General features: G+C 45.4%; 1 protein-coding gene across 4 annotated transcripts in view; it reads right to left on the bottom strand.

The window, feature by feature from the left end:
• Positions 1 to 21,991, bottom strand: part of b4galnt3b (beta-1,4-N-acetyl-galactosaminyl transferase 3b) — a 316,987-nt gene that overhangs the window by 210,263 nt on the left and 84,733 nt on the right. For all 4 annotated transcript variants that reach the window (XM_072484698.1, XM_072484699.1, XM_072484701.1 and 1 more), the window contains exon 2: positions 2,550 to 2,656. In XM_072484698.1, coding sequence (XP_072340799.1) covers positions 2,550 to 2,656 — 107 coding nt within the window. The remainder of the gene's footprint in view (positions 1 to 2,549; positions 2,657 to 21,991) is intronic.

The raw sequence follows: 21,991 nt of genomic DNA, 5'->3' as shown, positions 1-21,991 counted from the left end.
ACAACTCGGTCAGAAAATCACGCCTTTTGTTTCATCTCTGCTGAACGTTAAATTAACTAGCAATGGAAGTAGCTGGTACCACTATTGTGAGGAATAGGAAGACAATAATTTAGTTTCCAAAAGACCAAAAGATTCCCTTTGGCAATACCTCTCTGAAGTAGAAACAATGTTTATCAAAGACATGTACGCACGTGCAGGTGAAGATAAAATCGGTGTCATATTTCAGATTGCCAGCACAAAACAAACATCTCACATTAATAATTGTCATATCAATGGATGGTAGGATGTCCTGTATACTCAGACATATTGAAAGGCATCTCAACCCATGGAACTGTACCCTACAGAAGAACTCAATGAGAGAGAACGCCAACTTATGAGAGCAAATTAAAGAGCTATCTTGAATTGCTGTCTGGAGATAAGCCCACCTCCTGCTTGACAATTTTCCATAGCAATATGATTAGATCAGGAGCTCACTAGTGAAGAACAGGGAACCCACATCCCATTAGTCAGTCGTTCAGAATGCCACCGGAGCAAGAAGCTATTTTAGAGTCTGACCACCAGCATAAAGTTAGTGAGCAAGATTCCAGCCCATTTAGTGGCTTCCTGGCATTGCGGTTACAGGTCTAAAGAGGAAAATTATGACAAAATCTAAACTGAATAAGAGTTCCCAAGTTGTAAAATGTACCATCAAGATTGCGGTTTCTTTCTGTTCAGCAGAGTGTACAATATGAAATTCAACTTGTGTTTTGTGCAGATTTAGACTAACTGAGCTGCATTGTGAAATGTACATTTGTTAAGTCCCCAGGAAAACAGAAGAGAAGAGAGTTAAAAGAAAAAAGCTGAATGAAAAATGCTCTGTAATCACTGATGAGAATTCATTGACCAATCGATAAAATCTCTGGTCACTTGAAAGCTGGCATCTGCAAACCTGCCATTAACTAAAATAGAGGAACAAAAAGAGAACCGTGTAGCAAAATTACCATTAGTTAATTATGGTAACAGAGTGACTTTGTTTCATAGAATCAACCTAAAACCAAAAATATAGATAATTCCACAAGATCACCAGAAATTTCTAAACGTTTTCCTGATCAAGAAAAATTAAGACAAATGCTTCATACGTGGCTGCAAGATAAAATTAATGCTGCTCATAAGAACAAAAGAAACAGAAAGAGTAGACCGTACGGTCCCTCGAGCCTGCTCCACCATTCAATATGATCATGGTCGATCCTTGGCCGCAACTCCAATTTTCCCCCCTAGCTTAAATCCCTAGACTCTCTGAGACTCCCAAGAATCCGTCTATCCCAGACTTGAATATATTCAATGGCACATCCTCAAACCTCTGGCTAAAGAATTCCAAAGATTCACAACTTGACGATATTTCTCCTATTTCAGTTCTAAATTATCAAACTACCCACTCTATGGGCGGTATTTACGGGCCGTATTTACGGGCCCCATCCACACCATAATTGCCTGGTCTGACTATTGATTGGGCTTCACATCTCCAGCAGCAGGTCCCACAATAATGGCCAGAAAATCCCAGCCTGGCACAGTGCTCTCCGTTTTCGTTTCCCCAGCCAGGAGAACCAACCCTGTCTGCCCTTGAGAAGTGCGTGTGAGGCTTGGAGCATGTGGATGTCAGGTCTGAGTCCTGGTTGATAGATTGTTCATAGGCAAGTGTACTGGTGAATAGTGAATTCAGTAGTGTTGGTACAGTTAATAGATTTGGCATTTGAAGATGCATTTGTGGACTTTGTCTATTTTGTGTGAGGCCAGTGAACGTATTGCTGCACTTCATCCAGGTCCTTGGCGCTTGAATCCTAGCATTGACCTCCAAAGCTATCTGCTCACTCTGCCTCCTGAGCATGCATCTGGACAGGGTAGTGGGTGTCTGGAACTCGCTGCCAGAGGTGGTGGTGGAAGCAGGGACGATAGTGACATTTAAGGGGCATCTTGACAAATACATGAATAGGATGGGAACAGAGGGATATGGACCCAGGAAGGGTAGAAGATTGTAGTTTAGTCAGGCAGCATGGTCGGCATGGGCTTGGAGGGCCGAAGGGCCTGTTCCTGTGCTGTACTTTTCTTTGTTCTTGTTCTTGTTCTCCTGCAAATGCATGATACCTCCTCCATCAAGGCCTCCACTGCAACATCTGAAAAAACTGGAGCATGTTCTCTTCCATGTTGCGCCATTCTTCAATGTTTCCCAGATCCTGCGCAATTGCCAACCTCCACCCAAATCACAACGGACTTCCTCTGTAAGCAGCAGCAGATTACGGTATAGCCACCGGACTTGTCCAATAAGAGGCAGCACAAACTAGAGACAGCACAAATTAGAGGCAGCACAAACTGGTGTATAGTCTGCGTCACAGTTAATAGGCGTGGATTTATCACACATGGTGATGCCTGCGCTACTCTCAGATTTAGATGCTACCGTCTTTTTGGGCTTGAAGTAGCTGAAATGGTTTTTCCCTCTTAACGTCTGTGTAACTTAATTGGAAACAGCGAAAGAATCTGGAACACAATTATATCTTTCATTACCATAGGCTTACCTCATTCCCTGCCCCCTCCTTTCTTTGGTTATAGAACTCCAGGTCCCGATCAATACCAGGCACTTTGCTGCGTTGCACATGAGACTGCTTCTTCCAGTTTCTGAATTCTAAAGAGAGATACCAATCAGTACAAGTTTGTAAAAACATGGCAAAGTATCAAGAAATTAAAAGGAACCTATATGTTGTCAGATTATTTTCCTCCTTAGAGAGACAACAGAGGTGTAGGAATTAGAAATGTGTTGCTGGCAAATACAGGAAGGATACGACAACATTTTAAAAGTCAAATTCTATTCGGCCCTCGGAAGCTCATTTTATCCAACTGTATTTTGAATGTTACAATGCTTTTTCCTCCATTCACCTTGCTCAGTAGATTACGCTACACATTCATTAAGGAGGATTTTCTGTTGGTTCTTTTAACGTTTCAAGTCAGAGATTTTTCATCAGATTTGAAATAAGTTAGAAATGGTAATTGGAATTAAGCAAGTGAAAGGGAGCAGATTGGGAAAATCAAATCGGATGGTCTGTGATAGATTGAAAGACAGGAGGAGCGGTTGTATCCAGACGAGGTATGAATGGCAGATTGATGAACTGAGAGGCGAGGTGCTGTTCCTCGAGCATAGCTTGTCCTTTCACAAATCTCTTACTGTACCCTCACTCTACTCTATTTTTGTGTCAGCAATTTCTGGATCACCAGGCTATTTACAGAGATTTAAGTGCCCATACACTGACCACCATAGGTTCCTCGTAATACTTCACTCAAGTTGTCATCACAAATTAAGTGGTTTTCTTTTTTTTTTTAAAGTTGGCAGCCTATCCAAAGGCATTTGTCAGAGACCTGTGGCTTCCATTTTAACTTTATTAGATGCCTTTCACATGTAAAGCACTCGGGTGTCTTTCAACTATATTTCTGGCAAATAATAATCTAGTACTTCAGACTATTTTACCTCCTTTAACAAATTTCTGCTTTGGCATGGTCAGACATTTTCAGCATTATGCTGAGCACTCTTAATTGTACTCAACCTCAGTCCTGGTTGCACGTCTAATTTCATTTTTAATTTTGTAAATTATAATACTACAAGATTCCCAGAGCTCCTCTAATCATACAAAGAGGACAGGAAAATAATAGTTGGTCTATCCCACAATACTACCGACATAGATCAGACTCCCCCCTCAGTCACGCAATCTTCTGGGAGGGCCAAGAGAAAGCATCTTAGACTAATTTAGAATTTTAAAAGTGGAACGCTCCCACCTACCTTCAAAGGCAAACATGCTCACGTCATCTTTCACCCCCCTTGTGTTTTATATATAATTTTCTATTTAGTTCAACTATTCTTTGATGTAGAGATGCCGGCATAGGACTGGGGTGAGCACAGTAATAAGTCTTACAACACCAGGTCCAACAGGTTTGTTTCGAATCACTAGCTTTCAGAGCACTGCTCCTTCCTCAGGTGAATGAAGAGGTAGGTTCCAGAAACATATATATAGACAAAGTCAAAGATGCAATACGATACTTTGAATGTGAGCATTTGCAGGTGATTAAATCTTTATTGATACAGAGAGAGGGGTAACCCCAGGTTAAAGAGGTGTGAATTGTCTCAGGCCAGGACAGTTGGTAGGATTTCGCAAGCCCAGGCCAGATGGTGGGGGGTGAATGTAATGCGACATGAATCCAAGGCCTTGGAGAACGATTACCCGAAGATCAGAGGCTGAATGCCCTTGAGTGCTGAAATGTCGCTTCGGGACATCCTTTCCTCCAGCGTATGAGGTAGACAACTGATCTTCGGGTAAGCGTTGTCCAAGGCGGCCTTCAGGACGCGCGACAATGCAGAATCGCCGAGCAGAAATTTATAGCCACGTTCCGCACACGAGTATGGCCTCAACCGGGACCTTGGATTCATGTTGCATTACATTCACCCCCCGCCATCTGGCCTGGGCTTGCGAAATCCTACCAACTGTCCCGGCTTGAGAAAATTCACACCTCTTTAACCTGTAATTAGCCCTCTCTCCAGTTGCCCAGTTTGGACCTTTAGACTTAATTACCTGGAAAGACTCGCATTCAAAGTATCGTTTTGCACCTTTGACTTTGTCTATATACATGTTTCTGGAACCCACCTCTTCGTTCACCTGAGGAAGGAGCATTGCTCCGAAAGTTAGTAATTGTGAACAAATCTGTTGGACTTTTTTAACCTGGTGCTGAAAGACTTCTCACTACAACTATTCTTTGCTTTGTTTAGAGGTGCTGAAATCGTGTTGGAATGAAGGCTAATTCTCGGAAAACAGTATATACATGGCTTCTAATCCACATCTCACCCAAAATGGAAACGGTTCATATTTAAAATTGTTACAATGAATGAGGGGTCCCTTGAGGACTCTACAGAAAAACAATGTCTACAGAGCCTCATTAAATGAGACCAGTCTCTCCAGAAAGACAAATTAAGCCTACAAACCTACAGTGCTGTTAAATCGGACAGTAAGAGGAGCAGCAGCTATCCTCCTCAAACTATGCATTCTACTGACGCTCTTTACGAACAAGTGTGCAGCAGCCAAAGCTTACTTGGATCAAGTGCTTCCAAGAGTTAGGTCTATCTGCTGTTCACCAGAGATTTCAGAATGCCAATTTGGGGACGACTCTTAGATCCTATGGGACTTCAGCGTAATACGCAACAATGCTGCAGGCAGACGGCTGGGGAGATTAACCAAGTTTCAGCACACAGCATCCGAAAGCAGTCCCACCTCAGCTACTGCAACACCCCAGCTCCCATGATGCCAATGTAACATGTGGGCAAGTGTCGAGACTCAAGAGTCAGTGAAGATGTGGAGAGTTAGCATGTTCCAGGTCTGTTCGTACCAAACGTTTCTGCTAAACCAGATTTCCCAGAACACAGGACTACAAGATAAAGCTACCTGGGATCTCAGAGTTCACATTCAGTAGAGTTACTGTTGAAATATAGGGAAATGCAGCAGCCAATTTGGGGACAGGGTTTCGCAATCAGAAATTTAAATAAAACATTATGGTACTGTTGTTTGAGGGATAAATGTTGGCCAGAAAACCAGCAGTAATCCCTGTTCAACTTGGAAATGTGTTGTTTGATCTTTTACATTCACCTAAAGAGAGCACTCCCATTCTGTTTTAACATCTCAATCTGAAAGACAACGGGCGCAATCTACTCGAATGCATGGCGCTCTCGCTCGAACACATCCCGGGTGAGGGCTGAAGCAGGCCCCCCGGCAGCTTTTACGCCTCGCGGGATCTACCCAAGTCCCGCGAGGCGTCGGAATCCCGCCAAAAAGGGGCATGACCAAACAGCGTGCATCCAAGTAGGTTTTGAACCTACTTAGGCGAGCTCACCTGGGATCTACCGGCCTCCCAAGAGGGGCCGCAGCCGGGCACTGCTAAGTACTGGTCCATACAGGTCTCCAGGTCATTGGGTGGCCAAAGCTAATGCAGGGTGGCGGTTTGGCCCTTCCCCTGGGATGCGGGCAACTTGGCACTGCCCAGCCTTCACCTTGGCATTTCCAAGTGCCCAGGTGGCACCTCTAAGTTGGCAGGGGCACTGCCAGAGTGCCATGGTGGCAGTGCAAGGGTGCCAGGGTCGCACTGCCAAGGAACAGGGCCCAAGGGAGTCCATTCCCATGAATGGAGGGTGGACGGGGATCTGAAGGGTAGGCGGGTGCCTGGCAGGTGGGACGACGTGTGGGGATCCGGGGAGGAGCCCGTGGAGAGAGAAAGGCGTGCGGGGTTGTACCCATGTGTGTGGGCCCAAAGATCACTTAGACATCGGGCCACCCTTTCAAAATGACACCTCGATTTCGGAGTTCTGCTGCCCAGTACTGGGAAAAAAATTCTGTGTGGGCAAGGATGCGGAGGCTCTAGAGAGGGTGCAGAGAGATTTACCAGGATGTTGCCTGGTATGGAGGGCATTGGATTGGATTTGTTTATTGTCACGTGTACCGAGGTGCAGTGAAAAGTATTTTTCTGCAGCAGCTCAACAGATCATTAAGTACATGAGAAGAAAAGGGAATAAAAGAAAATACATAATAGGGCAACACACCATATACAATGTAACTACAAAAGCACTGGCATCGGATGAAGCATACAGTGTGTAGTGTTAATGAAATCAGTCCGCAAGAGGGTCATTTAGGAGTCTGGTGACAGTGGGGAAGAAGCTGTTTTTGAGTCTGTTTGTGCGTGTTCTCAGACTTCTGTATCTCCTGCCCATGGAAGAAGTTGGAAGAGTGAGTAAGCCGGGTGGGAGGGATCTTTGATTATACTGACCGCTTTCCCCAGGCAGCGGGAGGTGTAGATGGAGTCAATGGATGGGAGGCAGGTTTGTGTGATGGACTGGGCGGTGTTCACGACTCTCTGAAGTTTCTTGCGGTCCTGGGCCGAGCAGTTGCCATACCAGGCTGTGATGCAGCCTGATAGGATGCTTTCTATGGTGCATCTGTAAAAGTTGGTAAGAGTCAATGTGGACATGCTGAATTTCCTTAGTTTCCTGAGGAAGTATAGGCGCTGTTGTGCTTTCTTGGTGGTAGCGTCGACGTGGGTGGACCAGGACAGATTTTTGGAGATGTGCACCCCTAGGAATTTGAAACTGCTAACCATCTCCACCTCGGCCCCGTTGATGCTGACAGGGGTGTGTACAGTACTTTGCTTCCTGAAGTCAATTACCAGCTCTTTAGTTTTGCTGGCATTGAGGGAGAGATTGTTGTTGCTGCACCACTCCACTAGGTTCTCTATCTCCCTCCTGTATTCAGACTCATCGTTATTCGAGGTCCGGCGCACTATGGTCGTATCATTAGCAAACTTGTAGATTGAGTTGGAACCAAGTTTTGCCACGCAGTCGTCTGTGTACAGGGAGTAGAGTAGGGGGCTAAGTACGCAGCCTTGCGGGGCGCCGGTGTTGAGGACTATTGTGGAGGAGGTGTTGTTGTTCATTCTTACTGATTGTGGTCTGTTGGTCAGAAAATCGAGGATCCAGTTGCAGAGTGGGGAGCCAAGTCCTAGGTTTTGGAGCTTTGATAGGAGCTTGGCTGGGATTATGGTGTTGAAGGCGGAGCTGTAGTCAATAAATAGGAGTCTAATGTAGGAGTCCTTGTTTTCGAGATGCTCTAGGGATGAGTGTAGGGCCAGGGAAATGGTGTCTGATGTGAACCGGTATGCGAATTGCAGTGGATCAAGGCGTTCTGGGAGTATGGAGGTGATGCGCTTCATGATCAACCTCTCGAAGCATTTCATTACGACTGAAATCAGGGCCACTGGTCGGTAGTCATTGAGGCACGTTGCCTGGTTCTTCTTTGGTACCGGTATGATGGTGGTCTTCTTGAAGCAGGTGGGGACCTAGGAGTGGAGTAGGGACAGGTTAAAGATGTCCGTGAATACCTCTGCCAGTTGGTCTGCGCAGGCTCTGAGTGCACGACCAGGGATCCCGTCTGGGCCCGTCGCCTTCCAAGGGTTCACTTTCAGGAAGGCCAATCTTACTTTGGAAGCTGTGATGGTGGGTATGGGTGAATTATGGGCTGCTGGGGCACTCGCCAGCGGATTGTTGGTTACCTGCTCGAACAGAGCATAGAATGCATTGAGTTCATCGGGGAGGGGTGTGCTGCTGCCAGAGATACTATTCGGCTTCGCTTTGTAGCCCGTTATGTTGTTTAGTCCTTGCCACAACTGCCGAGAGTCTGTCTGTGACTCTAGCTTGGGCATTAGCTATGAGGAGAGGTTGAATAAACTTGGTTTGTTCTCACTCGAACAACGGAGGTTGAAAGGCGACTGATGGAGGTCTACAAAATTATAAGGGGCATAGACAGGGTGGATAGTCAGAGACTTTTTCCCAGGGTAGAGGGGACAATTACTAGGGGGCATAGGTATAAGGTGCGAGGGGCATGGTTTAGAGGAGATGTAAGAGGCAAGTTTTGTTACACAGAGGGTAGTGGGTGCCTGGAACTCACTGCCGCAGGAGGTGGTGGAAGCAGTGACGAGAGTGACGTTTAAGGGGCATCTTGACAAATACATGAATAGGATGGGAATAGAGGGATACGGACCCCGGAAGTGTAGAAGACTTTAGTTTAGACGGGCAGCATGGTCGGCGCAGGCTTGGAGGGCCGAAAGGCCTGTTCCTGTGCTGTACATTTCTTTTGTTCTTTGTTCTTGTTCTAAACTGGTGATCAACTCCTCAGGGCCCCAAAAAGTGACTAAGTGTCGCTTGGTAGCGGTGGGATCCTCGCCGGCAGAAAACTCCCTGAAAAACCTGCTACAATGAACCTTGATATTTTTCCATTAAATTTTGCCCAACATCTCCAACAGTGCAACATTCCTCCAGCACTTCAATGAAGGGTCAGCCTAACCATCTGTTCAAGTCTCTGAAGTAGAGCTTAAAATCTCTCGACTCTGTCTGTGAGTGAGCCGAGACTGACACTGCAAGCAATGCCAGCTAATCTAAAAACAAAAATGACCTTGGCGTGGTCAGCGTGTCACTAACTGACACTGACAGAGAATCCTGGCACTCAGACTGCTCTCAAGTCCAACACATCACTAAAACCGAAACGGGAAAGCATCACTCAACAAAATAAAAACAATCAGCTAACAATCGGGAAACTAAAATTTGGCAATTTCTCCAAACTAATGCTGAAAAGTAGTGGGATTTCCCCCCCCCCCCCCCCCCCCCCTACAGAAACATTGGGCAGAACTTTCTTTCTCACCTCACTCATGACAGGTGGGAGTGGAGCATCTGGAGAGTTGCCAAAAATCGGATTCCCACCGGCATGAAAATAGTTGACAAATCTCCCGACAACTCTCTTGAACGAGGGTCGGGTATTCCGCTGACTACTGATGTCAATGCCATTTGCATTCATTACCGTCTCATGAATGCTCATTAAATATGCTTCCTGCTGGAATTGTGAAACGGCTTCTGATCTTGCGTCACACCAGTTGACCAAGCCATTCACAAAAACATCAAATGTATTGACAAAAGTGCCATCTCTTAAGAGTGGTTGCATATCCATGACCCAAAAGTGATTTCAATACTAATTTTTCTAACCCTACCACTATGCTTGGGCGCAGCCCCAACATCTGCAACAGAGGTGGAGGCAACCTGCTGGCTGTTATGTCCTGATATCTGTACTGACCTTAGTGAATGTCTTCTGGTGGCCTGAGGCCTGGAGGGCAAATGACTAAAAAAGGGCCTCTTTCTCAAAAGCAGAGGCACCCTTGTACGCCTGAGCAGCTAGAGTGGATGGGGTCACAGGCAGATAGGACTCTGATCAGCTGGGCAACCTTGGGAGTGTCCCAAGTGGAGGCCCCAGGGTGTACCACTGATGCTCATCCTCTATGTGGCTGTCTGATGGACCTCCCGGAGTCCTTGAGGAAAGGGGCATCTGGAGAATGAGCAAGGTGCCCCCTCTCCCCTTCTAGCCACCGATGGTTCTCCGTGTGTGTGGACAAGGATCAAGAGCAAATTCAGCCGAACCTGCTGGACCAAGGTCTCCATGGCGGTTGCCAAACTTCTCATGCGCAGTGGCATGGTGGAGCAATAACATCAGGCAGAATACAGACAGACTGCTCCATCCTTCACTCTAGTCTGATGAGTGACTTGTGCATCTCTGCTTGATTTTCCGGATTACAATTATGGAGAAGCAAAAGGCATGTCGCAGAGAGGAGGAGATTAAATGTATTTGGTAGTTACCCAACCTCTTCTAGTCTTCAAAGCTGGGCTATTTCCAGGGATCCTGAAAATGCCTTTTGACAAGGGAATTACAAAGCACAAATGGACTCCAATTCACCCAAAAACTGCTAACAATCAGTCTGAAGAACTACCTGGGAATGCTGCTGGAGATGGTTATTTATTAGTTCCAATATCACCAAAAAGCAATGACAATTTCAATTTCAGTTAGCTGGGCTCTGAAGAGGAAGCAGCAGCTCCAACAATGGTGACCAGAGTACATTCTCTAAGCCATTAGCAAGAATGTGCACTGGCAATGTTTTTGCATATGCACAAGATTTAAGCTCTCTGGGCTACAACATGCCATCTCTGAACTCAGGTTAGTCAGCTAGTGCAATGAATACCTAATTTCCTGGGTGTCAGAGTTTCCTTCAAGGTCTTTCTAATGACAGAAGTTTTCCAGGGCTCCTTTCTTGACTTACTTAGATTTCTCATTTAGATCAATGGCACAATGGAACGGGGACATGCTTACTGCTGGTTTTCTGGTGATGGTGCTATTTAACAATCCTTCAGAAGTACCATCAGGAAAGACTCTGGTAATGACTGGGTGATCCAGAAGAGTAAACACATAAATGGTGAATTACACTAAACCCTACACAATCACAGTGCATGCTAGTCACCTAAAGAAACCAGCAGATGAAAGGAATTAGGATTGAGTAGTGCCAGAAACCAGCACATGAAAAAAATTAGGATTAAGCAGTGCCATAAATCAAACACCACCAGCAGATAACAGAAGATCCTGGATACAACTTTCTGGAGGAATGTGGCTTGAACACAATATAATTACTGGCAGGACACCAGGTAGGCTAAGCCAATTATGAGGACAGAAAGCAGTGGCCATTCTCTGAGCCTGCTTCAAATTACACCACACCATCTCTGCCTATTCCTGGAAATCGCTATTCAGCTGGGTGCACAGCCAGTCAACCAGAGGTCGGTAGGAGTTAGAAATGATCCAGAACCAAGCAATAAAGTACATTGTCAACAGTGCTATATTTGCTCTGGGATCAGTTGTGGCTCGGTGGTTAGCACTCTGCACCAAATTTAAAAACACATGGGTTAAGTCCCATTCCAAAGAACGGCAGATAATTGAGGCTGACAATCCAATAAAGCGGGTGGTGCCAGTTTGGGGATGAGATATTGAAACTAATGCTTCTTCACTCTCTCAGGCAGATGTCAAAACTCCCTCTGCTGCGATTAGCACAGTGGTTAGCACTGTTGCATCACAGCGCCAGGGACCTCGGTTCGATTCCCGGCTTGGGTCACTGTCTGTGTGGAGTCTGCACGTACTCCCTGTGTCAGCGTGGGTTTCCTCCGGGTGCTCCGGATTCCTCCCACAAGTCCCGAAAAACGTGTTTGTTAGGTGAATTTGACATTCTGAATTCTCCCTCTGTACCTGAACAGGCGCCAGAGTGTGGCGACTAGGGGATTTCCACAGTAACTTCATTGCAGTGTTAATGTAAGCCTACTTGTGACACCAATAAAGATTATTATTATTTTGAAGACAAGCACGGGGGTTCACCCATGCCCTGGTCAATAATTATCCCTCTACCAACACTGAAAACACATCAATACTGTTGAAAGTTTTCGGTGCACAAATTGGCTGCTACCTTTCCTACACTGCAACAGCCACTATACTCCTGAAGTACTTCAGTAGCTGGAAGGTGCTCCAAAAGTACAAGGCTTTTTAAAAACAAAATCTCTGCACGATATCTGTGCTCTCCCAAGAATGAAAAAGGTGTTAAACCTATAAATGTTGATTTCAGAGATTTGGGTGTAATTGTTTAAGAACAGAAAGTTACATACAGACAGAACAACAAACAGGAGTGCAAATAGCATGCTGACCTTTACTGCAAGGGGTTTGGAGTACAAGAATAAAGAAGGCTTAATAAATTTGTACCGGGTTTTGGTGAGACATCACCTTGAATACGGTGTGCAATTTTGGTCTCCATATTTAAAGGAGGATACACTTGCATTGGAGGCCGTACAGCAAAGATTCACCAGATGGGGATGAGAGGACAATCCTATGATGAAAGACTGAGTAAATTGGGTCTACAATCCCTGAAATTGAGAAGAGCGAAAGGTGATCTTATTGAAATATGACAAAGTCCAAGATATTGTGCCCATATTCTAGATTCCAAGCCATTGGAAACAGTTTCACCATAAGGGGGCAATCATTTAGGACTGAGATGAAGAGGGTTCATTCAACGGGTTGAGAATCTTTGTAATCTCGTTGTTGGGTATATACAAAGCCGAGGTAGATACATTTTTGGTCAGTCAGAGAATCAAGAGATATGGGGAGTGGACAGGAAAGTGGAGTTGCAGCCCAAGATCAGCAATGATCAGACTGAATTGTGGAGCAGGCTCCTGTTCCTACATTCTTAGAAAGGTTTCCAAGGCTCGAGGAGAGGTACCAACAGAAAGTAAGGATTACACTAATCAGCAATACTACTGCTAGAGGAAGGACAAAACCCATCTCACTACATTTGCAGCTCTGCATATTCTGTGGGTCTGCAGCAGATAACAGACCTTGGTAACATTCACCATGGGGATTATGGTATAGGGATCAGCTGGGATGCACTCAGAATAGACTGTTGCAAATTCTAAAGTATCTGTTACGATTAGGATGTGAAAAAGGTAACAAACCCTGGTGTTTAGCAAGCCATGAGTGTTACCAGAATGAAATGGCCTGTTCCTAAACTCTGCTATCACCCACTACAAAATTAAATACGGCAAAACACTATTCATTTATTTTTACAATAGTATGGAAATCGTAGTTGTAATAATCCCAAAAGGTTGGATGCGACTTCCCTCTGCCCAAAGGAAGGAAGGGGATGAATTTCCCATCAGGACAAAACTGGAACAAAAGCTGCAGAGTTGCAAGGCAAAGTGCTCAGTGTGGTCATTATTAACCCAGTTTTCCATTCCATCTGGAAGCAGTTCAAAACCATTATCTGGTGCTTAAACGGGACTTAACTATGATCTTCAATTCCATAACATTAATAGAATTGAATTTCTACACAGGTATATTACAAAAGGGGTGCAGTGGGTAGCAACCCAGCCTGAATCAGAAGCTCAGGGTTCCACTCAAAGACTGAATAGCCTTGGAAATTGCATTGTAGCATGTCCATCAGGTTGATTATCTTGCTGCAAATCTTTGCCATACACTCTGGCAGGAATTAAGAGGTCAGCCATGCTTACATCGAGTGGCACCCCTCAAGATTAGGCTCTGACCTCAGGCTCGAGACCCGTTCCAGGGGGGAAAAGCTATAGAAACAGAAGTAAGCATGTGCCATGTGTCTGCCTTGTTCACCTCTAGGCGCAGGAAGAGAAACAAAGCGATTTCACAAATAATGTCTTTGGAAAACTGCATGGCTTTGAGTTCTAAAATATATTCTTAAATTCTGGTGATATTTTTAGTGAGAGGACTTTTAAGACTGCACAAGACCACTGGAAGGTTCCCCAAGTCAGATTCGAATGGACTCCCAGAGTATGGTCAAGGCATTAAAGGATTCACTCTCAAAGACAATACTTAACTAGGCCTATCAAATAAGTTGCAACATGACAAAATAACAACATTGAAAGTACTAAAATAGATGAGGACTTCAGATATATTGTGGAACCTCAATTGATCAGGCTAAGGCCCAAAATCAACTATTCAGGTGTCCTTAAAGAAATGTGTCACGTGCTTTGCAAATTTATTGGCCATTTGTCCAAAAGCTCACCAAGGGCAGGAAATGTCCTCTTAGAATAGAAGGTTTCCCATTTAGTCCCAATTTTATTTTTTTTATTAATTAATTTATGGGATATGGGCAATGCTGGTTATGCCAGCATTTATTGCCCATCCCTGGTTGCCCTTCAGAAGGTGCTGGTGAGTTGCCTTCTTGAACCTCTGCAGTACTGGAGGTGTAGGTACACCCACTGTGCTGTTTGGGAGGGAGTTCCAGGATTTTGTCCCAGCAACAGCGAAGGAACAGAAATATATTTCCAAGTCAGGATGGTGAGTGACTTGGAGGGGAACCTCCAGGTGGTGGGGATCCCAGGTATCTGCTGCTCTTGTCCTTCTAGATGGAAGTGGTTGTGGGTTTGGAAGGTGCTGTCTAAAGAACCTTGGTGAGGTAATTGCCACTGTTAGTCGGTGGGAGAGGGTTTGAATATTTGTGGAAGGGGGTACAATCAAGCGGGTCCTGGATGGCGCTGGGCTTCTGGAGTGTTTTTGGAGCTGCACTCACCTGGAGAAGTGGAGAGTATTCCATTACACTCCTGACTTGTGCCTTGTAGATAGTTGACGGGCTTTTGGGGGGGGGGGTTATGTGGTGAGTTACTCGCCATAGGATTCCAAGCCTTTGACCTGCTCTGGTAGCCACAGTATTAGTGGGGCTAGTCCAGTTCAGTTTCTAATCAATAGTAACCCCAGGATGTTGCTTGTGGGGGAATTCAGTGATGGCAATGTCATTGAATGTCAATGGGTGATGGTCTCTCTTGATCCTTCTTGTGGGAGATCCTCTCTTGTAGGAGACAGTCATTACCTGACACCTGTGTGGCGTGAATGTAACTTGCCACTTATCAGCCCAAGCCTGGATATTGTCCAGGTTTTGTTGCATTTGGACATGGACTGCTTCATTATCTGAGTCGCAAATGGGGTAGGTTATTGATGAAGCAGCTGAAGATGGTTGGGCCCAGGGTACTACTTTGAGGAAATCCTGCAGTGACGTCCTGGAGCTGAGCAGCAAGAAATTGCTGTTGTATTACAAGTCCATTCATTTCATCTCAGTTATAGGCAGGATGCTCAAAAGGCATCATTAGAGATGCCCGATATTATCGTCAAGTTAGCGAAGGAATCATCAGGGACACCCATATTCTGAAATGTCTTCTGAAAAAGACATTGGGCTGAATTCTCCATTTCTGAGGCGAAGTGCTGACGCCAATGGAGGATCCGTGGAGTTCCACGTCAGAAGAATCGGCACCACACCCACACCGATTCTGCTACTGGTGAGGGGCTAGCACCGACGCTGCATGGAATACCCACGGACCACAGTTCTGGAATCGCCGGATCCGTGATGGACATGGGCAGGGCTGACAAGCTGCAGCCCCACGTACCCCCCCACACACACACGCACGCACACACGCGTACACGCACATCACTCCTGAAAAGATTTTTTTTTTTAAATATATAAATTAGAGTACCCAATGCATTTTTCCCAATTTAGGGGCAATTTAGCGTGTCCAATCCACCTAACCTGCACATCTTTGGGTTGTGGGGGCGTAACTCACGCAAACACGGGGAGAATGTGCAAACTCCACACAGACAGTGACCCAGAGCCGGGATCGAACTAGGGACCTCGGCGCCGTGAGGCCGCAGTGATAACCACTGTGCTACCATGCTGCCCTTCTCCTGAAAAGATGGCGCCAGTTGTGTTGGATCACGTAGCCGTCCACCTGACCACACAGCCCACCTCCTGGCCACTACCCACTACTCCCCCAACCCTGGCAGAAGTCCCCTGGCCAGCGGCACAACTGTCGACAAAGTATGGCGGTGCTGGACACTGTCCGTACGCCTCTCTGCAGCCACCATGCCAGGTTATCGACCTCTGACAGCACATGTGGACCGCGCTATCGGAAACTCGGCCCATCAGAGGCGGAGCATCGCGGATGGGCCGTATAATGAGGTGCGAATGCGGTTGCAACTATGCATGCCGCGCGTCGCAAAGATACCATTTTGGAGGGGGTGGAGCATCACGACTCGGTTTCAAACCGGCTCCTGCCGTGATTTCGGCTTCGGGAGATATTCACCGCCCAATTGGCATTCCCAATTTCGCCGTCAGCCAATGGAGAATCCCACCCATTGTCCTAAAGAGGTAATTAGGTTAGCTAAAGAGAGTAGTCGAACAGAAAATTGGAATTCTTTGATAAGGATTTACAAGATTAAAATCTGTGCAATTGTGGGAAGCTGCTAAAACAGATTAAGAATAAACAATGATTGATGAGGCTAATGCCAGAACGGTTGATACGGGTAGTGCCAGTAGATGTTTATACAAATGAACATTTCAAAGGATAAGGTACCACAGGGTAGACTTGGTAGCGAAAGTGTAGCCCATAGAATTAAAGGAACATTGATTGCATGGATACAAAACTGGCTAAAAGACAAAAAAACAAAACATCGAATGGTTGTTTGGAAGATAACAGGGAAATATGCAATACTGTTCCCCAGAGTGCAGGGGTTCCCAAAACGTGGGTTCTGACTCCACAGTGGGGGCCACAGAAATAACTTTTGGGGTTACAAGCACCCCCCCCTCCTGGGAACTGATGAATACTTGAAGGGGAAAGAAATTACAGGGCTATGATGAAAGATTAGGCTTTTTCAAAGAGTCACAATGGGTTCAATTATATTCATGTATGCTACATCTGTTATTCCAAGGGAAGAATTGGCTACACACCTGTAGCAGGGAATCATCATCAATGCAATGGATCTGCTTAGAGACAAGCTTCCAGTGGTTTCCCTCAGGAATCTATGTTATGGCTGTTGCGTTTTATGACTTTTGTTGATAACATAGTTGTAAGTGCGGGGGAAATGATCCTCAAGTTTACAGATGATATAAAAATTTGTACAAGTCTTAGGATTGTGGAAGAGAAGAAATCTATCACAAGTACATCTTGATGTTTCACAGCACAGGGCCCTTGTATGTCAAATCTTATTTAACTTGACGTGTAATGCATGCAAGCAGGTCCATTGTTAAATACACACACACGTAGCTCTGCTCAGCAGCACCACCCCAACACCCACGCAGTGCCAATCACAAATGTGAAAATGCCAGCTTGACACCTTGGCAGTGCCAACCCAGCACCCTGGCAGTGCCCATGCCAGCCTGAAGTTCTATCTGGGCACTTTGAAAGTGGCATCCAGGTGGCACTGCCAGGATGCTATACTGGCACTGCCAGGGTACCCAGGTGGCACCAGCAGTGCCAGGGCACCACCCTGCCCAAAGGGCATGCAGCTGGGGGCTTCTGATCCCTTGGGAGACCCCCATGAGTGCCGTTCCATCCTATCTTAGTTTGTGGAGACCAGTACCAAACAGCGCTCACCCAAGGTCTCTCTGAGGCATAGTGAATGAATCCCAAAGCCTCGGGAATCTACACGTTAAAGTGAGACTAGCTGTCTCGCTTTTATATGCAGATTTGCCAAAAGGCGTTCCCACTCACAAAAGGCATTAGATCTCGCGAGGCGCTGCGAGCCAGGTAGATGCCGTGAGTGGAGTCTCCCGGTTTTTAACCAGCCACACTGCACTGCAGCAAACTGCTTTTCCGGCGCAGCGTGGCCATTGGATCAGTGTCTAATGCAGACTTTTCATCATATTATTTTTTAAAAACAGACTACATTTACATTCCTTCAACTAAATAAAGCCTAATAACAAACATTTTATTCAATTGTACAATCCTTTAAACAACTACCCATTGAACTTCAAAAGAGTCTATAATTACTTGCAGCTGTCAAACTGTGAAATAAAAAGCACCTTACGATGATAGTTCCAATGATCCCGACAGTTAATTAGTTCATGCACTTTTTGAATGTATTTTCATCTCTGCTTTGGGAGCCTAACCTCTCGAAAATGGCACCTGACCTCCCGCAAAGGTAACCCAGGACCAGAGGGATCCTCTCCAAAAGGAGTATCCTGGTTATCCAAATGAATCCACCAAGATCAAACCTACGCATTCCAGGTGCACTCTGCAGACTTCAGGTTTCACAGTCCTGGGCTACCAAAATCCAACTACGGTGGAGGCAGTTAATGATTAAATGGCCAGGTGCCTCCGTGGAATCCATAATCCATAAACACGGGAAGTGTCATATCCAGGACCGTGACTTATTTCATAGAATTTACAGTGCAGAAAGAGCACCCTACCCAAGGTCAACACCGCCACCCTATCGCCATAACCCAATAACCCCACCCAACACTAAGGGCAGTTTTGGACACTAAGGGCAATTTATCATGGCCAATCTACCTAACCCGCACATCTTTGGACTGTGGGAGGAAACCGGAGCACCCGGAGGAAACCCACGCACACACGGGGAGGATGTGCAGACTCCGCACAGACAGTGACCCAAGCCGGAATCAAACCTGGAACCCTGGAGCTGTGAAGCAATTGTGCTATCTACAAGGCTACAGTGCTGCCCCTTATGGTTTTCAGGCTTTTCCTGGCAAAGAAGCTCTCCATCATGGCGAAAGTCAAGCCCTGCGCTAATTGCAGTTCAAATGTGGTGGTAAAAGGTATTATACGTAGGATGATAAAGGCTACCTTTATGATAAAGGCCATTAAGGAGCCAATTAGTCTAGAGACATTTTGGAAAATGCTTTGAAGCTGGAGTGTAAACCAGGATGGTTTCAATTATTCTCCAGATCAAAGATGCTAAAACCATTGTAAAAACTGCGTTTCTGACTAGGACCAGTAAAATGGCCATTATTTCCATTAGAGAAATAAATTATTCATATGGGCCCCAGAATCAAAGGGCTGTTTTGAATGAAGTCCCAAGTGTGACACTGCCATGGGGATTAGCTATGGAGGGAGATACTCTGGGTAGGATTTATCTACGTGTTTTTCACTCAAAACAAGCAGAGTCCACTTAGAAAAGGTCCCCCAACAGTCACAACAAGGAGCACGAGGCCATTAAGGATCAGGCATGTGTCCCTCATCTGCAATCACTAAGCAGGAATTGCAAGTGACACCCACGTTCAGAATGAAAAGTCCAAGTGTATGAGGAATTAAAATGGTCAGAATCTCCTGCTAAGGGCAGTGGAAGAGACTGGCAGTGGAATCCTCGCAGAGCGAGAGCTCTGAAAGTCTAATTTATTATGGCCCAGCGTTTAGAGAACCCCAAAGTATATCATGGAGTTCACCTGACCCACAACTTTTAAAAGGTTTTGGTTATGGGGACACAAGGGCCCACTTTACAGATGTGATGCAACAGAGAACTAAAAGTATTTTTAAACAAAAACAATGTTTATTCTATGAATCCAGTTCAAATTTTATAAACACACAGTAAACAGTTTATCAACTACCAACCCTGATAACCACCACCCACCCCCCAAGAAGAAAACCCATCAACTTTAAGATGGTTTCATTTTTCACTTTCCTTTAAGAAATACTGACAGTAAAATACTTTTTTGTTTCACCAAACAGAACACGCAAACAGGTATAATAGTTCTTCGTACTCCAACTGGAATCCTTCTTGATTGACAGTCTCTTTGGACAAGAAGGTCTCTGCGCGATCCATCCATTTCTCTACTTATTTCTACATTTCCCTTTTATGGTCAGGTATTTAGTTCAATCTGATCACAGAGCTCCAACACAGGAGCATTGGTTATCACAGCCTTTAGGCCTTCAAATGCCTGTTGACACTCCGCTGTCCACAATGGGAGACTGAGGAGAGTCAGGGAAATTCCCAAGAACTGCAGCACACTCCAGAAGGGAAGGAACCCTCAAGATACTGTAAAATATAGGGGAACTTTTGGACGGAAATAAAAATATAACAAGGAGTATCCCCTCATTTTATTTATTCTTTCGAGGGACGTGGGCATCATTGGCTAAAGGGCAGCATTTATTGCCCACCCCAATTGCCCTTGAGATGGAGATGATGGTGAGCCCCCTTCTCGAGTCGCTGCAGTCCACATGCTGTTAAAAAGGGAATTTTCCAGCGCTAATTGTAAAGGCGTACAAAATAGTTTTAAATTAGTACTTGCTTTGTTTCATTCTTGTGCAGTAAATGTCTTTTGTTTAAATTGTGAAATCTTCATTTTGTAACTGGGAGTTCGAATTTCTTTAAAATGTTGTGAGGAATGGACTCACAGGACCATTAGATAATCTACATGATGGGGAAGGGGGAGTGAAAAGGAAAACAAGTTTAACTTTTTTTTTAAAGTCCATCTGATGAATGAGTGTCAAAATTGGTCAAGTAGTTTTCCTCTTCTGTATCTATCTAGTGATCAGCAACCAATAAACACTTATTTTCCTTTCCCACGAGAAGATTTCTGTTTGTTTCAGTTCAGTAGCTGCCCTGACAGACAGGGGAGATTTGAATATAACCATAGGTGGACAGGGTTGTCAATCGCCAAAGGCTGCCCTGCAATCTCCAGGTATTACAGGTTAATCTCTAGAACATTACTGTAAGTAGCCCAGAGGAAAATTATAGTTAAAAAAGTGTTTTTAAATGAAATTCCTTGAATATGTGTTATAAAAAGATTAGAAATTGGTCAAAAGGCTGGGGAAAAAAAGAAAAGCTTGCATTTATGTAGCACTTTCCACTGATGTGTCTCGCACTTTACAGCCAGTGACGTACTTTTTTAAAAATGTAGTCACTGTTGTAACACAAGAAATCGGGCAGTCAATACGTGCTCAACAAACGCTCACAAACAGCCACGGTGTATTGTGCAAAGAAGCCAGACCTGATCGAAACTTGTACCCATTAAAAACAAAGCACAAAGAAAAGTACAGCACAGGAACAGGCGCTTCGGCCCTCCAAGCCTGCGCCGACCATACTCCCTGCTTAAACTAAAATCTTCTACACTTCCGGGGTCCGTATACCTTTATTCCCACCATATTCATGTATTTGTCAAGATGCCCCTTTAAATGTCACTATCATCGCTGCTTCCACCACCTCCTCCGTCAGCGAGTTCCAGGCACCCACTCCCCTCTGTGTAAAAAAAAAAAACTTACCTCATACGTCTCCTCTAAACCTTGCCTCTCGCACCTTAAACCTATGCCCCCTAGTAATTGACCCCTCTACCCTAGGAAAAAGTCTCTGACTATCCACTCTGTCTATGCCCCTCATAATTTTGTAGACCTCTATCAGGTCGCCCCTCAACCTCCTTCGTTCCAGTGAGAATAAACCAAGTTTATTCAACCCCTCATCGCTAATGCCCTCCATACCAGGCAACATCCTGGTAAATCTCCTCTGCACCCTCTCTGAAGCCTCCACATCCTTCTGGTAGTGTGGCGACCAGAATTGAACACTATTAAGAGTCAATCACCATTTTCCCCAGCACCAGAGTGTTTGAATCAAGGAGCTATAAAAGTAGCAGACTAACCGGCGCCACTTCCCCTTATTTGGAAAGACCTACATGCCAATGACAATGGTAGCTAGGACTCTCCTAGCCACTGAGGTATCCACCCCCTAATTGGCCAGGATCAATGAGGGTGATCAAAACCCTATTGATCCATTGGATCTGGAGTTAGGACCGCCCCAAAGGGCGCGAAAGCCCAGGGGAATAAGAAGAACTGCAAACCGAAGGATCGGCCGCTTTTGGACCGGCCTGTGAGCGACCAATTGCAGCATATCAACTAGCCAAGTTCGAGGACCCACAATTGCTACCTGAAGGACGAGTCCAGCCGAGACAAAGAACAAAGAACAAAGTACAGCACAGGAACAGGCCCTTCAGCCCGTGCCGACCATACTGCCCGACTAAACTACAATCTTCTACACTTCCTGGGTCCGTATCCTTCTATTCCCATCCTATTCATATATTTGTCAAGATGGCCCTTAAATGTCCCTATCGTCCCTGCTTCCACTACCTCCTCCGGTAGCGAGTTCCAGGCACCCACTACCCTCTGCGTAAAAAACTTTCCTCGTACATCTACTCTAAACCTTGCCCCTCTCACCTTAAACCTATGCCCCCTAGTAATTGACCCCTCTACCCTGGGGAAAAGCCTCTGACTATCCACTCTGTCTATGCCCCT

The sequence above is a fragment of the Scyliorhinus torazame genome, chromosome 19 (genome assembly GCF_047496885.1).
Source record: "Scyliorhinus torazame isolate Kashiwa2021f chromosome 19, sScyTor2.1, whole genome shotgun sequence".
NCBI lineage: Eukaryota > Metazoa > Chordata > Chondrichthyes > Carcharhiniformes > Scyliorhinidae > Scyliorhinus > Scyliorhinus torazame.
The sequence above is the reverse complement of the archived record's forward strand: the minus strand, read 5'-3'. Positions and strand labels throughout refer to the sequence as shown.